The following is a 17,995-nucleotide window of genomic DNA, read 5'->3' as shown; positions in this document are numbered from 1 at the left end:
TGACCATTTCCATGTGTGCCAAGGAGGAAAAACACTGCGTGACCGTGCGGAAGGACGTCGGGACAAGTAGGTTTGGGAACAACACTTTGTTTGTTTTGTAGGAGAGCAGTCCCAGGAATGGGATTTCATCCCAGTATGGGAACAACAGGCCTTGATGACCAACTTTTAGGAGACATCTTTTGGCTGGTGCAGTGTCCAGATACCCTTGGTATTCCTGCTGGAAACTGGAGAAACGATGAGGACACACGCAGAGCAGCACCAGGGAGTGGATTCACACCTGGAGCTGTGTGTGTTTCACTCCCAGAACTGTTTTGAGCAGTGTTTTGGCCAAACCTCACTGTGGCTGACTCCCTGTGCCAAGCACAATCCTTCAGGTCTGTCTTGGGGGCTCTGTGCCCTTTAAAACCTCCACGTGCTCTTATCCCAAATCTCAGGTTATGCAGGACATTCCCCCTGTGTTTATACTGTAGGAAAAGCCATCCTGGTGGGAACAACCGAGCCTGAGCATCACTTCAGGCAGCTGGAGCTGAGAGCCATTCCATGTTAGGACTGACAAAACCTGAAAACATGGAGCCCAGAGAAGTCCTGATCTTAAAGGTCTTTTCCAACCTTAACAGTTCTTGGATTCTATGGCACTGTGGCTGCTCCATCCCTGGAAGTGTCCAAGGCCAAGCTGGATGGGCTTCTGAGCAACTTGGTCTGGTGGGAGGTGTTCCTGCCTCTTGGATTTTTCCTGGCTTTTATAGAAACAGAGCAACTGAGAGGTGTTTTAAAAGATTTTATTCCATTATCATGGAAGGGTGAGACATAAGAGATGTAAAACTCAACGCCATTCTATCAGAGGCCAATCCTATTTTCTGGTCACAATACTTTATAAATGTTTTTCAGCCTATTAGCAATGCTGCTAATACTTCTAACACAAATCACCTATACTTTGACCCTATGTGGTCCGGCTACAATGCATCTTTCACAGTTCTAATTCTCTAAAATCCCTGGGTTTTCTTGCAAGGCCGTAGTTTGAAACTTGTTGAAACTTGTTTCCAGTTCAGTCTCTCTCTCAACAATGTCATCTCTGTTCCACGGCCTTCCTAAGTCAGCACACTTTATCTCAGTGTTTGCACACAGATGTACAAGACTGTGTGAGCTTTCAGTCAGGTTTTGAGAATTCATTACAAATCCATTTCTCACATCTCCCCCTCTTTTTTGGATTGTAAAAACTTTTTTGATGGTCTTATTTGTCATTTGTTGTACATAGTGAAGTATACAACTATACAATTCATTACAAATCCATTTCTCACATCAGCCCATGGATGATTTTTCTGCTTGCAACCCAAGCAATTCCATAATTCTATGATTAATTCCATGAAATTTGCCTTGAGGATTAGTGCCTGGCCTTCCTTTACTCACCAAAACAGATTTAGCCACGAAAATATTTAAACTATTATTTTTCATCCTCCTTTTTCTCTTTTCTCCCTCACTCTTTTTTTTTTACCCTACTAGAGCCCAACAAGCCTAAATACGTCATCACCAAGATGTGCTCTCAAACATGTCCAGTAACAGGTCAGCAGCAAACCCAAAACTCCCAGAATGTCTCCTGCTGTGAGAAACCCCTGTGCAACGTGAATGGAGTCAGCAGCAGGCAAAGCAGCCACGGAGTGATGTCCCTGGGTGTCCTGGCCAGCGTCACTTACATCTTTGCATACGGATTGTGATGGGTTTGGAAGAGCTCCCCGTGATGGCTGAAATAAAAGTGTTGTTCTGGGATAATTTTCTGCTTTTAAAGATTCGTGTTTTGTGGTTGAGCTTCCCCCTGGGATTTTTGAGAGAGCCTGGATAAGTCAGGTGCTGAACTCCTATTGATTTCCTGAGCCTGCTTGAATCCAAAGTGTCCCCAGACATCCAACTCACCTAAGAAAACATACAGAAAATGGCCTTTTTGACATGTTCAAGCTTCCAATCATTATTGCTCCGAGGAGATCCTTGAAGGCATAGTTTTGTCTCTTACTTTCAAAGCTCTGTGAGGAATAATATCCCACCCTGCCTGAAACACAGGGAATGGCTGCACAGTTGTGTCAGCACAGGGGACGATCAGTGAATTTGTTCACAGTGAGTTTGGGCTATCAAACATCTGTTTATAAACAAGCAGGTGGAAGTAAAGCTGATTTGTGGCAGTGTTGTGGACGTTTCTCCAGCCTCAGTGGGCAGAAATTTCTGGCTCCTCAGGGTCATTCCTCCCATTCCCATTTTGAAATGAGCTTCTCTCATCAGAGAAAAGGGGGAAAGGCAGAGAGGGAAATATGTGGCTGAGAGAGGAAAGGCAGTGGGAAGGTGGGAGGGAGAAGGGAAGGAATTGGGGGACCCTGCTGAGCTGGGAGTTGCTCTCACACTGCCTCCTCAAGGACCTCATCCAGCTGGAAAACACATCCCCATATCTATTCCCCTTCTTTTTCCCCGGGGCCAAAACAACATCACACAGCTGTCACCAATCCCTGTCGTTCAGAGGTTGTGAGAGGCTTTCTACAGACCCACGTTCCTGGCAGAGAAACCATCAATTGTGTTGAGCTTTGTTTGGTTTTGCCCTCCACGCTCTCTGCTCCCTCCTCTCCCCGCAGGAGCTGCAGCTGAGGGGACACAGAAAAGCTCTGTAGGAGGCTTGGGGGTGTCACAGAGAAGAAGAAGGGCAGCCAGCCAGGGACTCACACAAACAGCTCAGAGCTTCTTGGGTCACAGCCCCAGCTGCAAGCTCCCATTCCTGGAAAACACACACACAAAAAAAAAAAAAAAAAATAGAGAGAGAAAAGGAAAAGCTGGCAGCATCCCTAGCTCAGCTGTGTCCTGGGAGAAACCAGAGCTGGTCCAAACAATTGAAGGGTGTCGGGTTTTTTTTGTTGTGTTTGATGGTTAAATGAGATCTTTGCTTTCTCTGAAGCATTGCCCTGGAACTCTGCTGGGTTTTGGCTGCACACGTGGAGGGATGTGGATTTTTGAGGCATTTCAGCGTGCCTGGATTTCAGTTTTGCAGGAGGACGAAAGATTCCACATCAACTTCATGTTTTGTGCTGTGAGCTCTGGATCTGGTGACTGGTTTTAAATATTTTGTTTAGTGGATGGAGGGGAAATGAAGGAAATTAAGGAGGTGACACCACAGTGGTGGGCAGGGACAAGAGGACACTGACACCCCACCGAGCTGTGCCTGGAGATGACAGATGTCAAAAGCCCAAATCAACAGCAGAACCTGCCGTTAATTTTCTCTCACCAAACACAACCTCAAAAGGGAAAGAAAACGAAGATGGGGAAGAGGAAGAATAAGTTTTTAAACCAAAAATAAGGAAGAGATGTCCAGCTGCTCAGGGCAGGCACTGGTAGGGCTGTGGTGGCTGTGCTGCATCCCAATTCCAGGAGCAATTCCTCCAGGAGCAAGTCCTCCCTACTCTGCCCAGTTTTTCCCTGCAGGACCTCAGGTACTTTCAAAAAACTCCAAGAAAGTTGGGCACCAGGCCAAAGCTGTTATTGTTTTACCACCTGTCACATTGGCAGGAGAAGGAGGAGGTAGAAGGAGCAATTTGTATCCCAAACAGTTTTGCTGGAAATGAGAAAGCAAAATCTTGGTGGAGAGACCATCTGGAGGGGAAGGAACAAGTGGAGGGATGAGATAAGTCCAGTGAGGGTGTGGGGAACCAGGGTGGACACAGTTCAGGAGGGAGAACAAACTTTTATCCAGATCTTTTGCAGCCCCTTACTCCCAGCTCTTCCTCCACTTTTCACCACAGCAGTTTAAGTGCTGCCAGAAGGTCAAGTGAGAGTGGTTCCCTAGAATTGTCTACAAATTTAGAGGAACATTTCCTCTTCCTGAAATTTCCAGATGCCAAAGAAGCTGAAGTAGCCGGGATTATCCCGACTGATTCTTTGGAAGTGAAGGGATTGTGTTGAACAGGATTTACTCATCCACCCACCTAGCTCCTGGACTGAAAGCTCCCGGTTGTGGGAGCTAAAGGTCACGGAAAAGTAAATCTGGAGGTGGGAATTCTGGATGGACTTTGTCAGCGGTGATCCTCTGAGTGGAAATTTGCTGGAACTCTTTCAAATAAAGAAGGAAGAGGGACAATTTAAAACTCTCCTTCTCGATTGGAGGTGAGGAATGAGCTGATTATGAGGTCACAGCTCCTTTTTCATACTGGTTCCTCCCTTCCCTGGGCTGGGGGAAGGTGCAGGTAGAAGATCAAGGTGGCTCAGCTTTAGGCAAAGCCTAAATCTCCTTTTTTTCCCCATGGATTCAATCAGTCCCATTTCCCTTTTCCAGTGTGAGGTTTGGGTGCTGGTGCTCTCCAGGCTGAGCTGTCTGGGAGAAGAATTCCAGGTGATTCTTGGAAATTCTTTGTGATTCAGTGTAGGATTTGTTTTTCCAATCCCACATCTTTGAGCTGCACTTGCAGAGTCAGGAGCTGTGTTTGTGCTTCCACGTGTGGAGTAAGAGGGAAAACAGGTGTGGAGACACAACCACATCAAACACAACAGCAAGAGCCACTTTGCTGCCACAGATATTAATGAGACGAACTAATTAACACATCAAAAGTGAATAAAATTAGTGTTTTCTATATAAATATGCAAATCAGTGAGGGTTGTCAGCCAAAGTGGTGTCCAGGAAAACTGGGAAAAGAAATCCATCACAGTTACCAAACCCAGCCTGTTTCTCCTGCTCCTGTTTCTTTGCAGCAGGGAAATTTGGGTGTTTTGGGAGACAGGGTAACAACAAATCACAGACTCATTTAGGTTGGAAAAGACCTCCAAGATCATTGAGTCCAGCCTGTGACCAATCCCCACCTTGTCAACCAGACCAGAGCACTGAGTGCCACCTCCAAAGCCTTTCCATGAAGAATTGTGGAAATAATCCATTATTATAAAGGGCACAGGGACACACAGAGCAGCCAACCCAGAGTGGGGAAAAAGCTCTGCAATAAATCATCAATCAAAGGCACAGGGGCTATCAAGGAGTCAGGGATGATCAGCAAGGATTTTGTGACACGTGGGTGATATCCCTCCCTGTGACAAGATAACAAAATCTGAGGGTAAAAGTGGTACCTGTCACAGAGCTCAGCCTTAATAAAGCTTTTGGCACAGTTTCATGTGATGGGCTCAGAAGCAAAACCAAGGAAACCCAGTCGGGCTGAAATCATGAGCAAATCACAGGCAACAATTTGCTGTCAGGCTGGAACGATCCATTAAAAGGCTCCTCTTGGCTCGGGGATGATGCAAAGTTTTAATTGCTGGTTTGGATGATGTATTAGTCAATAAATTCACTGAGCTCACGGGTGACGAGTTGAGAGAATCTGCAAACAGGAGAATTCTGGGTGATTCCACTAAATTTAAGTGGTAGGTTGAGAAAAGAGGGTGTAATTTAGGAAGGACAAGCACAAAAGCTCTCCACATAATGTGGCACGAATATGGGATGAGGGAATCTCCCTTGCAGCAATCTGGCAGGAAAAGAAGGTGTGCTGGATCACAAGTTTAACACGTGTCAAACTTTGGGAAAAAAAAAAGGGAAACAAAGCCTTGCTGGAATTCTGCACTCCATGGAAAAATCTTACATGTTGCACTGGAAGTGTGAAGTGGTGTGTGATGGGATGAGAACCTTCCAGATCCTCCAAATGCAAGGCTCGGGCTGCTTTGTTCTTCCCACTTTTTGTGTTGGTGTTGACACAGCAGCAATGAGGATTTTAGATAGGATCAGAAGGAATTCCTGGCATCCAAAGTAGGGTGAAGAGCTGGAAAACTGCCTCCAGAAGCAGCAGCTCTAGCACCATAATTAGGATTCATCAAAGCATGGAAAAACTCTGGCGTCTCCTTCGTGCCTCCACTGGGGCTGAATGAACTCATTCCTGGTCATTCCCATTCCTGCCTCTCTCTGTCACCTTTCTGTCATTCCCACGTGGAGTTGGTTCCCTCCACCAGAGCAGAACTGGGGTGCTCAGGGCTTTGCTTTATCACAGAATCATGGAATGTTTTGGGTGGGAAGGGACCTAAAAGATCCTGTTCCAACCACTCCGGCCATGAGCAGGGACACTTAACAGGAGATCAGGTTACTCCAAAAACAGCAAAAGTGACCCAAAGCTCCTCCAGTGATGTGGAAAGAACTTCCATGCAGGAATTTTCACTCCAAAGGATGTCCAGCTCCAGGAGTCCCAGGATTTCAGTCCTGGAGGATTTTCAGGACATTTCAGTCTGGTTTCCTCATTTTCCAGCCAATTCCTTACTCAGACAAATCCTTAAATTCCTCACAAAGAATTGGGGGTGCCAGGGGTACAATTTTCCTTGGTCCAGGAGCGGCAGGAACAGGCCCTGGCTCTGTGCCCAGTGCTCACAACAGCTCACCTGGGACCTGCCTGCAGCTCCAGGATGCAGAATTAGATGTTAATCAGCAATTAGATAACGAGCAGATGCCGCTCCTGGGAATGAGAAACTCCCTTCTGCAGTCACAGGAAACTGGAGGACTAAAACTCCCCACAAGATCTTTGGGGAGAAGAGAGAAGAGACTTTATCTTTGATAATATAGAAACCTTGAGGAAAGTGGATTTTGCTTTTCACGCTCTTCCTTGTGGATTTCATTGGATCACAAGCACCAGTGTGGGTGTGCCCAGATTATCTGGCCCGTGTCACTTCTGTGCTACCAGCAGCCAAAAAAGATTAAAGCCCCACAATTGTCCTCGTGCCTTTAAGGCTGAGAGCACAAGGTGAAGGTAAAAGCTGAAAGGCAGAGCAAAAAAACCCCAATTTTGGAACTTGTTTTTTGCAGCTTTTGGAGAGAGGATGTTGCCTTTGCTTACTTTCTCTTTCGTTTTTCCCCTTTTAGATGAAATTCCTGAATATCCCAGCCCTTTTGTTTACTTTACCTGGGCGTTTTATGGCTCCCACCCTACTCTTAGTCCTCTGGAGTTTCCTATCCAAGGTCAGCTTGTTCTTTCTCTACTTTTGAATGAACACAGGCACTCAGCAAATGCCTTTCCTTTTACCCTTTGCTCTGCTGGTTCTTCTGGTTCTTCTACACCCGGGAACATTCCCATTCCTATTTTTTACACCAAGTTTAACATTTCCACTACAAACTTCCGTAAGTCTATCACCTTGCCTACAGCTTCAGCATATTTTTGTGCTGCCTCCTTCGAGCCTGGTGAATTCCTCGCCCATAGAAAATTGCATTTTTTGGTGGAAGGAGTAAGGGAAAGGACTGAAAAGCCTTTTCCCACTCCAAAAAACTCAGAGATGAGGCTCCTGTTGTGGGAGAGGAGGTGCCCAGAAAATTTTGTGGGTGGTCCAGAACCTCTGACGGCACAAAAAAAGGCCAGGATTGGGAAAAAAGCAACAAAATGAGTCCAGAGTTCACCTGGGAGATGGAATTAGGCCTGGAGACAGGGATAGACACGATATAGTTAAGGATTAGTGCTGGAGAAGAGAATAATGAAATTCCCTGGGTTGGAAGAGCAAAAGGATCAGCAATTCCAACCCTAAAAGTCACAACCTGAGGCCAGAAACAGATGGAGACAAACCCCAGCATGTGGCCAAGGTCATCCAGGACGTGGCTGGAGACAGGGACACTTACAGGGCCTGAAGGGTTAGGCTTGAGCTTAAAGGGAGTTCCTGGAGCCACGGGCACAGTCTGGGGAGAGCCCTGCTGAGACTGCTCAGGAAATTAAAGTTTTTGCCTGAGAAACAAGATCTTCTTAAAGAGTCACAGTTGTTTCCCTGTGAAAAGCCTAAAACAAGCATGGCTGAGGGTGAGTCACGCAGACTCTGGAAGGAGGAAGTGTGAGAATTCCAACACCAGCTGAGCATCACCAGACAGCAATCCACTTTCACCTTAGGCTCGGGGAGAGAAGGGAAAAGGAAACGTGGATGCCAGCCAGAAGTGAAAGTTCATCAACCTGACAGCCGAATTGCAGCAGCAATCTGACTGCAGGTGTAGTTAGAGGGGGCAGATAAAAGTTTTATTCCTTTATAATAAATGGCATGGCCCAAATATCTGGTTGGGCACCTTTATTTCAGGAATTTTCAGGAATTTCAGTAGCTACCCGAGGGAAATCCCATTTTTTTCCCCACAGGATGCAGCAGAGGTGGTAGAGGACAGTGACCTGTTTGGCACCACAGACAGCAGAGAATAACCTGCAGCTTGGTTTGCCCATGGAAAATCTGTGTCTGGAGCATCCTTGGATGCTCCAAATATGATCCTGAGGGTCTCCTGGGCAACTTTGATCCAGAGAGATCAGGAGGGACTTCAGGAGGAGGAACATCCAGGGTGGGAAGAGGAGGAAGGGCTGGGATATGGAGTCAGGCCTCTCATTCAGCCAGGAGCAGCAGGATGGTGGGAGCAGGAATTCCAGGGATTCCAGGGACTGTTGGGAGCTGTGCCAGCACCTGGAAAAGAAGGATCTTCATGCCGAGACTGTGCTGCAGCAAAGTGCTCCGGGCAAAGAGAATTTTGTGGATGAGAGGAAGCAGCAAGGATGGCGGTGCTGGGTTCCTGCTCCCTCATGTCCTCCCAGGTCTCTGCCAAAATGATCCTCCACGTTTTTCAGGTGAGGCAGGACACTGTCACAGAGAAGTTCCAACCCTCTCTGGAAGAAATCTGAACAATTCCCAGCTCCAGAGCATGATGAAATTACTGGGAAAAAAAAAAAAAAAAAAGGTCTTTGTCCCGTTCTGTGTCATCGGAGGAAAGCTGTTTGAGCAGTTCTGCTCCACTAACAGGGTAAACGTCTCATTTGCAAATTCCTCTGTGGTTTTGGTGCCTCACGTGCACAGCCAGGCCCAGGAAGTCTCACACAAACCCTGAAACAGAAGTGTGGTGGGGAAAGAACCTCTCTGAGTCCCACCTGGCTCCACAGAAGCTGAGCAAGTTTTTACTGACCCTCAGTTACAAGCTTTAAGTTGTCTAGTGCCTGTTCAACGTCAAACCCTTGCAGGCCTGGTTAGTCTGGGTTTAATTTCTGCACCATCTCTGCTGCCCTGGCCCATCAAGGGACCTACCACACTCATCATTTCCTGATTTAAACTCTTCCCATTCCTCCCCAGCATGCCACAACCATGAAGTATTTACCCCAGCACCAGTTTGCCCTCTGATCCAGCCACCTCCTTATCTCCTTCTCCTTCAAGTGTGTTTTTGTAGCTGTCTCCACCTTTTCCCAGCACATGCCACATTCCAGGTGCTGGACTCTACCCTTGCTGCCTCTCTTGCTTCACCCTTCTTTTTGTGAAGAAATATTTTTTAGCCTTGCAGTCACAATAATAAAATCCTCCAGTGACCTCCAAACTTGCAAGAAGAAGCTGGAGTACTCGGGGCAGTGTTTTGTGGGCTGGACTAGAACAGAAATCTCTGCCAGCAGAGTTGCTGTGTTGAGTCTGTCCCACACAGCAACCGTGGTGGGGGAGGTGGGAGATGAGCTTATGCCATGGAATATAAAATATCCTCAGTTGGAAGGGACCCAAAAGGATCATCGAGCTCTCAGAAGAGCTTCCTTCCTTACCTGATGTAATTCCCACCACAGAAAACTGGTCCTGTGTGGCTCTGGCCATCTCTTCCTTTTACAGCATCCTGTCATTAGCGCTGTCCCCGCCCAGACATTCCAGCAGTATCGGGATGACTCCAGATCCCGTGCTGGGTTGTGACCTCTGTGAGTCTTGGGTCTTCCTTCTTCCTTCTTATCAGCAGATACACCCTCTCCAGGAAAAAAAAAAAAAAATAGGGCTGATAATGTTAAATTTAAGTGTGGGAGAAATGCTGGAAGTTGCAGATCCTGGGGATGAGGAGAATATATCATAAAATCCCAAATCTGGGTTGGAAAAGATCTTAGAGATCAACCAGTTCCAGCCTCCTGCCATGGGCAGAGACAACTTCCACTATCCCAGGGTGCTCCAAGCCCCAAACCTGGCCTGGAACACTTCCAGGGATGGGCAGCCACAGCTTCTCTGGGCAGCCTCTGCCAGGGCCTCCCACCCTCACAGGGAAGAATTCCTTCCCAATATCCAACCAAAATCTACTTCCTCGGCCTGTATAAAACTGGGGTTTTGTAAATGTGTCTGAATTACATTTTCTCAAGTTACCACAAAGCTGAAACTTCCCATTTTTTTAGCATTTGGTTTGTCCCAGCAGCCTGTTCCAGTGGAAGATATGAGACCACAGAAACTGCTCGGAAGTCAGTTCCTGCTAGAATACCTGGCAGTGACAAACAAAACTGAGCCACGGGAAAGAAAAGGGAAGCAAGGGTTTGCAGGCATGGGTTTGCTTCCCAAGCAGAGTGCTCTGAATGCCTCCAACAAGACAGGAGCCGGAATTTCTCCTGACACATGCATTCGCCAAGAAATGCTGACTCTGCAGAATTAAACCCATCTGTGGCACAGAGTTTGTCAAGCCTGCTTGTTTCCTGCTGGCTCACCAGCCTTATCCTCTATTCCCAGGCTCTCCTGACAGCAAGTTTCACAGGGGCCCTCCCTCACTGGTCCTCCTGCAGCTCATTTCCTAGAGGATTTAGTTATTTCCATGGGACCTACTGAATTTGGGACACTCCAACATGAGGGGACTTATTTACAGTCTGAAGACTCATCCTGCCAAGCAGCCCAGGCTGTCCCATGCCACCCCAGCTGCTGGGCTCTTCAAGCTTCCCAATCCTGTATGTCTAATCCAATTTAGGCTCTGGTCAACAGATGGGGGAGTTGGTTCTTTATGCGCTTGGATTGTCAGCGGGGGCTGTGCGTGCAGAGGGGTCAGACCTGAGGAGGGGGTGTTGAATGCAGGGAGCTGAATGCAGGGATTGGTCCCTGTTGAATGCAGGGACAGGTTCTGTATCTGGGGGAGTCTCGCCTGCAGGAGATCCATGCAGGGAGCCCTGGATACAGGGAATGTGCGAGTACAGGGTGGTTAGGAATGTGTGGAGGACGATGTGTGGGTGCTCAGGGGATCTGCGAGAGGAGATGCACGGAGGAGGGAAGCGAGGCAGGAAATCAGCAGGTCCTGTGGGTAGAAGGAGTCAGACAATCACGGAACCCCCAGAACAAGCTGAGTCGGACGGATTGGACTTGGATCAGCGGGGTCCAGCATAGAGGCAGCCCCCTACTCCCGTCTCCTCCTTCAGCGAAACAGAGGGGACCCGAAAAGGGGCTAGAAAAAGCCTCTTGGGGCACGGCTAGGGGAAAGCTGGCTCTGTTCCCCCTCGGCCAGCCGCTACCATGCCGACGCGCTCTCCCCAGCGCCCTTTTCCCGGCCCCGGTTCTCCCTAGCGGGGAAACGAAACCAGGCGGGGCCGGGGAGGCGGAGGGGGGAGGCGGCGCGGGGGCCGGGCCCGGCCCGCGGGGCGGAGCCGCCGGCCTTTCCCCACCCCCGGCGCCCGGCCCTGCCGCCAGCCCTGAGCTCCTCCAGCCGCCCTGCGCAAGTCTCCGGCCACATCGTCCGCACCATGAAGGCGCTCCTGCTCGCTGTGCTGGCCGCGGTGCTGTGCGTGGAGAGAGGTGAGGGAAGGGGATGCTCCCTCCACCATCGCATCTCCCGCAGGTCCCCCCGGTCCCTCGCCAGCCCTGCGTTAGAGAGCAAATTGGGGGTTGGGGGAGTGATGCTTGTGGCAGGGTAGGCTGTGGAAGTTGGAGGCTTTTGGGGGATATGAGGGTGGAAAAGGGGTCGGGAGCACAGCGCTGAGCTGCGTTATGGTTGGGAGCGGGATGCGGGGGGTGTCTTCCCAAGACGTGCCTCGCAGCAATGTCCCTCCTGAAGCAGGAACTTCAGGGCTGCCCCGCCTGCATGAATAGGTGAGCATCCCCGGCTGTGCGGGTGGGTATCCTGGAGCTTTTCCCAGTTGCGGCTCGAACAAAGAGCAGGGCCGGCTCCGCTCCCCTTTTTCGGCGCAGCCAGCCGGGATAACGGCGCTGGGATGGGCTGAGATGCAGCCGAGAGGAAGGCGGGTGGAGGGGAGAGGCAGCCCAGCCCCGGCAATGGCTGATGGAGCAAAGTCAGGGCAGAGCCGCTCGTGATTCTGGCTCCTGCTGCCCGCTCCGAGCATCCTTCGGAGCGCGATGACCCCTAAGGGACAATGCCCTGTGGGGCGCATCCGGGGGCTGCCGCCGAGCCGGGGCTCCTGTTGCTGTGTGTTAAGCTGCCAAGTTGCCCAAGTCGCAGGGCCTGCCATCCCCTCTTTCCCCATGGACTCCATTCCTCACTGTCCAAACTCCTCGGGGCCGTGCGAAACCGCGTATTGTTCCCATATGTCGCTGCTTGGAGAAACCGAACAAAGAGCCAAACCGGGAGAGTTCAGAGCTCCCCCAGCACCCTGCTCAGCAAAAAGGGGTCCCTTCTTGTTTTCTGAGGGCACTGCTGAGATGAAACTGGCTGCTTGCTGCCCTTTCCAATTCCCACCTCCCAGCGGGATCCGGGAAGCAACTGGAGATTGAAGCATTGGGTCTCTGGCAGAGCCCAGCTGGCTTGTGCTCAGTTCCAGGGTGCCAGGCCAAGCCAGTAAAGGGTTTCATCCCCCATCAAAAAAAACCCCACAACCCTTCAGCTTTAAAAGTAAGTTTTTATGCAGGCAAAAAGGTTTGCTGCAGGTGGTTTTATCCCCAAACACTTGCAGCGTATCCTGGGGGGATTTCACAGAAAAGCTTTACCTCCTGCTCGAAGATCTTGCCTGTGGATCTTGATAAGGATTTTGCCTGAGAGAATGGAAAAGCAGCATCGGGGCCGAATGGAAAAGCTGCCGAAGCAACAGCATTTTCCTGGTGCTAACGACTCCAAAGTGGGCTTTTAAAGGCCTTTTCCCCCCCTGTCTTTGCTAGAATGATTCAATGCCTTATCTGAAGGAATTCCCCCAAATGCCCTGCTCTGTTTTGGGAGCTCTTTGTTCCTCCTAGAAGCCAAGCAGCAAACAAATAAACATGAATTCTTCCACTGGTGAAAACAAGGCTTCTCTTTTGCATTGTTCAGTCTTGTGATTTTTTCCCCTTTTTTTTCTTTTCTTGTAACCTTGAGCTCCAACTCTTTTACTCCGTCTACAGCTGCATGAAATTATTTCTGCCACCCCTCTTGTGCCTTTTGTCTAAACCACTCAGCCTGTTTGTGCTCTCATACCTCTGCAAGTGGGTGTTTTTTTGGGGCAGAAAGTGCCTGAATATTTTCTTTATTAAACTCTGCCTCTCCTGGAAGGATTTTTTTTTTTCTGTTAGGACAAGGGGTAATGGGTAGGTGTGACAATGAAAAACATGGGGACAGGTGGGACATGCAGTGGCAGGAGCAGGGATTGAGTCACGTGGCAGAGAATTTCATGCCCAACAGCACTTTTATGTCGTGTCCAAAGATTTCTGGTGTGTTTGTTAGACACAGAACCTTTAATGAACAGCATTGCACCACTCGGTGCCTTCAGTGCAGTGAGCAAATGCACATGGGGACATCTGTCCTGCCAGAATACCTACAGGAAGCCTGTAATCCACTTCATTCCTGATTGCTGGAGATTCCTGGGATGAGTCAATTCGTCTCCTCGGGGTGGTTGTGAGGTAAAGAGTTTGGGAAAGACTTGGGAGCAGAACTGGGCTTCACTCCGAGGTCCCCACATGGAGTTGTGGCCAGTCCAGAGGGGCAGTGACTCAGTGGCTGGTCCCATCCTCATCTAAACACAGAGATCCACTGAGGAATCTTTCCTGGAGGTTTTGACTCAGCTGGTGGCCCTGTAATCCCCGTGTGTGGGTTGTGGTGGCTGCTTCGGTGTGCTCAGGTAACCCGGGTTTGTTGTGGGGATTGTTTCCAGAGTAAGGATCCTTGGAGGATGCGTGAGCCAGACCAGGAAATTCCTGCTTGGGGGGTTGTGGTGTTGGCTTCCACTCCAAAGCAGAGATTTGGCTGCTCTGCTGTGACATTCAGGATCTCCCACTAACCCACTTTAATCTGTTTCTCTGAGATTATATTTTGCTTTCTTTCCCCTCCTCGGCTGTGGCTGCTCAAAAGTCATTCCTCTGAGAGCAATTGTTATTTTTCTTCTCATTTTTCTTGTAGAAGCCATTTATTTTCCTGAGAGAAACAGGAACGAGAAGAACCTTAAGCTGTGGTGCAGTCCTGTGGCAGAGTGGGACAGATGCTGAGCAATATTTGTCCAAATAATAATTCTTCAAAATATCCATGTCAGGAACTACTGAGCCTCAGGGAGCTCCCCCAAGGCTTCCCCTGCTTCACTTCCTTAGGAAAATATTCCAAGAGGGTCTAAAGAAAGCTGGAGAGGGATTTTTTTACAGGGATAGGACAAGCAGGAATGGCTTCAAACTGAAAGAGAGTGGGTTTAGGTTGGATATTGGGAATAAATTCTTCCCTGTGAGGGTGGTGGGGCCCTGGCACAGGTTTTCCCAGAGAAGCTGTGGCTGCCCCATGCTTGGAAATGTCCAAGGCCAGGTTGGATGGGACTTGGAGCACCCTGGGATAGTGGAAGGTGTCCCTGCCCATGGCAGGGGGTGGAACTGAATAATCCTGAAGCTGCTTCCCAACCCGAACCATTCCATGATTTTTGATAATCCATTTGTGGTGGGGCTGAAGGAGCAGGGATGGGGCTGCCTGGCACTTCCCACCCTCAATCAGCCCCCGCTCTGCTTTGCATCCCATCAATACAGAAAGGGAAAGGCAGTGCCTCGTGGAAGGGCTGCCTGGGAGCTCCAAAATCCTGAGTCCATGGAAGACTGGGAACAGACCTGATCTGTCTGCATATGTAGGTCAACAACTGCAGCGTGGATGTGATGCTCTTGTGTGTAAAATACAGAGATCAAAGTGCCCGTGGCCCTGCTGAGTCTCTGGTCCAGGCTGTCTCCACAAGCATTTCCCACCCCAAATGCTGTTTTCCAGTCATTCCTTTTTGTGAGGGATGAGGGATGGGAGCCAGCTGGTCTGTCCTGCTGCTGTAGGATAAGCCTTAAATGGCCTCAAGTTGCTCCAGGGGAGGTTTAGTTTGGAAATGAAAAATTTCTTCACTGGTCAAATTTTGAAACGGTGGTGGAATCACCATCTCTGGAAGCGTTGAAAAAATTGTGCAGCTGTATTGCCTAAAGACTTGGTTTAGTGCTGGAATTTGGCAGTGCTGGGTTAATAGTTGGATTCAAAGATCTTAGAGTCCTTTCCTGAAATGATTCCACGATTCTGTAATTTTAGGAGACCTGCTGGTCTGGCAGGTCTTGAGATTCCTGCAGCTGAAAAATCATTTTTACCTCATGCTGCAGCTCAAGCGTGGCTTGATCTTGGTGCCCAAAGCTGGGTCATGGAAAGTTTGAACTCGTGGTCACACCTGGAGCATTTCCCATCAGTGTCACAGAATCATAAAATGAGAATGGTTTCGCTTGGAAGGGACTTAAGATCATTCAGTTCCAACCCCCCTGCCCCAGGCAGGGACACCATGTCTGTGGTGGCTGAGCTGAATGAGCTCAAACCTCAACAATTCTCCTCTTGAGTTTGGTTTAAAGTTGGCAGCTGTAGCTCAGACACATTCTTGGTGAAACAGGGCGGTGACAGAAAGTACCAGGATGTGGTTGTATCAGCTTTTGCTGATAAGAGCTTGAAATGCCTCCCTGAGGCTTGAACCCTTCACTTGGCCAAGTTTTTTGGGGGAAAAAAAAAAAAAATAAAAATCCCCTATTGCAGGTTGAGAAAACAGAAAGCGTGGCTGTGGGCAGATGCGAGACGTCCCGTGGGACAGAGGTGGGGACCTCCAAGTGAGGACATCTTCCCACCAGCCCCTAAATGAGGTTTGCCTTTCTCTTGCAGCCCACACGCTCATCTGCTTTTCCTGCTCGGATGCCTCCTCCAACTGGGCCTGCCTGACGCCTGTCAAGTGTGGAGAGAATGAAAACCACTGCGTGACGACGTACGTCGGAGTGGGACTCGGTGAGTGCTGACAGCACCTCCTCCTGCCCCTCCTGGCTTCTCTCCTGGGTCACCTGCTGAGCTGCAGCCTTATTCTGGCTGGGGGGGGGAAAAAACAAAAAAAAAAAAAAGGGAAGTTCTGCTTAGCAACTGAGTGTCGGACCATCCCACGGGAATTCTGAGGAGGGACGCGCTGCCAGGAGGAGTCACGTTAAAGCCCGCGTGCCTGCACCGATGCCCGCGAGTCTGGGGGGAATTTCAGGCTGGGGGCGGGGATTTTGCTGATGAATAAGTGAAAGCGTGGAGGATGCTGCAGGCTCCCTGTGTGGGAAGCCACAGGGTTGCTATTCCTGCTGATTTTTTTGCCTCGTGTTTGGGTTCTTCGTCCCCGAGTCCCACCTTTGCTTCGCTTTCCGTGGACGAGGCGGGAAGGGAGGGTTGTGGGTTTCCTTCCTGAGTGCCTGGAGAGATTTGGGGCGGTTCTGTCCTTCCCAGCTGCTGTGCTGAGGGAGGCGGGATGCTCTGGCAGATCTCCTGGAGCCTTTGCAGGAACCAGAGCCCATCCTGGCTCTCCCTGGCAGGAGGAGGGGGAGTTTCGTGGCCAGATCTGCAGCGTGGGTGGGTCAGATGTGCACAAACAGAGACTGGGAGCTTCCATAAACTTCCTTTCGTAGCCCAGTGCTAATGGTTTCCTCTTTCCTGCCTCTTGACATAGGCTGTGCCTCTCTGGAAATGCAGACTTGGCTCCCAAGTGTCTCCCTAGTGCTCCCTGTCTCCCTTGAGGAGCCCCAGAGTGCAGCTCAAGAGGGATTTTTGGGATTCCTCACAGAAGCCGTGGCAGCTGAACATTGACCAATCCAAAGGGGTGTCCCTGGGGTGTTGTGTGGTCTCTGGGGTGTTTGTGTGAGCTTATCACGGGTGATCCTTGATAAGATGGACTGGCTGGGATTCCTGACTCCCGAGAACCACTTCATCCTCTCCGGAGCACTTCATGCCCCCTGTGCCACCTGCACCGCCCCGGCTCTTCCAGTGCTGTAATTCCTCTGCAGAGCAGGTGATCAGAAACCCCAAAAAAACCCCCATTCTAAACCTCCCTCTTTTCCTTCCTCTCCACCTCACTCCAAACCCAGGCGGCAAATCCGGCCAGTCCATCTCGAAGGGATGCTCTCCCATCTGCCCCAGCGCCGGGATCAACCTGGGAATAGCGGCCGCCTCCGTTTACTGCTGCGACTCCTTCCTCTGCAACATCAGCGGTTCCAGCAGCGTCCGAGCCAGCTACGCCATCCTGGCCTTGGGAATTCTCATCAGCTTCATCTACGTCCTCCAGGCTCGCCAGTGATGGGGCTGCCTGAGGAAGAGCCGCCTCCCACGGGTCTCGTTAGCCAATATCTTCTCTGTTGCTGTCTGCAAGGAGATCCTCTACTTCTCAGCAGGCTTCCAAGGTGATTGTTTCCCGGACTTTTTTTGCTCTTCCAAGCGCTGGAGACCTGGGTGGTTTGGCCGAGCTGTTCTCCTCCTCCTGTGGACGTCTCCCGCTGCACTCTCGCTCCTCCTTCGCCAAGGTGGATGATTTTGGAAGGGTTTCTGCTTTTTCTACCTATTAATAATCCCCCACTCCCCCACACCCCCTAATTTCTAAGGTTGGTTAAACCAGGCTGGGACTCACTGAGAACAGATTTCACCCCAAGCACCACCAGGTCTGCTCCAGCACATGGGTGGCACAGGCAGAGGGAATGCAGGATCCAAAGGGAGACACATTCCTGGCCCCTCGCAGCTGCAGTCTCTTTTTATAAAATAGTCTCGTTTCTTCTGATCCTGGGCTGACTTTTCTGGAAAACCAATGCCGTGTACCTTGTCCTTTCAAGTTCTGTAAGTGCCAGACCTGAATAAACTTGCTCCTGTTGTTACCTGAGATGGGACATGTGTGTGTTTCCTTGCTCCAGGGATTAGGAACTCTTTCATGGAAAATCCCAATATTGTACCCAGCACGAGGGTCCCTCACCCTCTCGAGCAGCTTTTCGGTGTTTCATCTCCACATCCTTTCCAGCTGTGAGCAGCAAATCCATCTCCTTCCTGTTGCTGTCCTTCCTGATAAAAACCTCTGGGCCAGCTTGTTCCACCTCCCTTGGGAATGAC

General features: G+C 49.9%; 1 protein-coding gene across 1 annotated transcript; it reads left to right on the top strand.

Moving 5' to 3' along the window:
• The first annotated feature begins 11,303 nt into the window (after window positions 1–11,303).
• Window positions 11,304–17,771, top strand: LOC135286216 (lymphocyte antigen 6E). Its single transcript, XM_064399238.1, has 3 exons — window positions 11,304–11,490; window positions 15,761–15,880; window positions 16,990–17,771. Exons 1-3 carry the CDS (start codon window positions 11,439–11,441, stop codon window positions 17,196–17,198), a joined length of 381 nt encoding a protein of 126 aa, XP_064255308.1. The 5' UTR covers window positions 11,304–11,438; the 3' UTR covers window positions 17,199–17,771.
• The last annotated feature ends 224 nt before the right edge of the window (window positions 17,772–17,995 follow it).

This window comes from Passer domesticus, chromosome 1 (genome assembly GCF_036417665.1).
Source record: "Passer domesticus isolate bPasDom1 chromosome 1, bPasDom1.hap1, whole genome shotgun sequence".
Lineage (NCBI taxonomy): Eukaryota > Metazoa > Chordata > Aves > Passeriformes > Passeridae > Passer > Passer domesticus.
This window is presented reverse-complemented; position numbering and strand designations above follow the sequence as displayed.

Excerpts from the sequence above, each read along its gene's own strand:
- LOC135286216 (XM_064399238.1), top strand. The coding sequence starts at position 11,439 with ATGAAGGCGCTCCTGCTCGCTGTGCTGGCCGCGGTGCTGTGCGTGGAG. Across the intron at positions 11,491-15,760 it reads GGTGCTGTGCGTGGAGAGAG|CCCACACGCTCATCTGCTTT; the intron begins GTGAGGGAAGGG and ends TTTCTCTTGCAG. Across the intron at positions 15,881-16,989 it reads GTACGTCGGAGTGGGACTCG|GCGGCAAATCCGGCCAGTCC; the intron begins GTGAGTGCTGAC and ends CTCCAAACCCAG.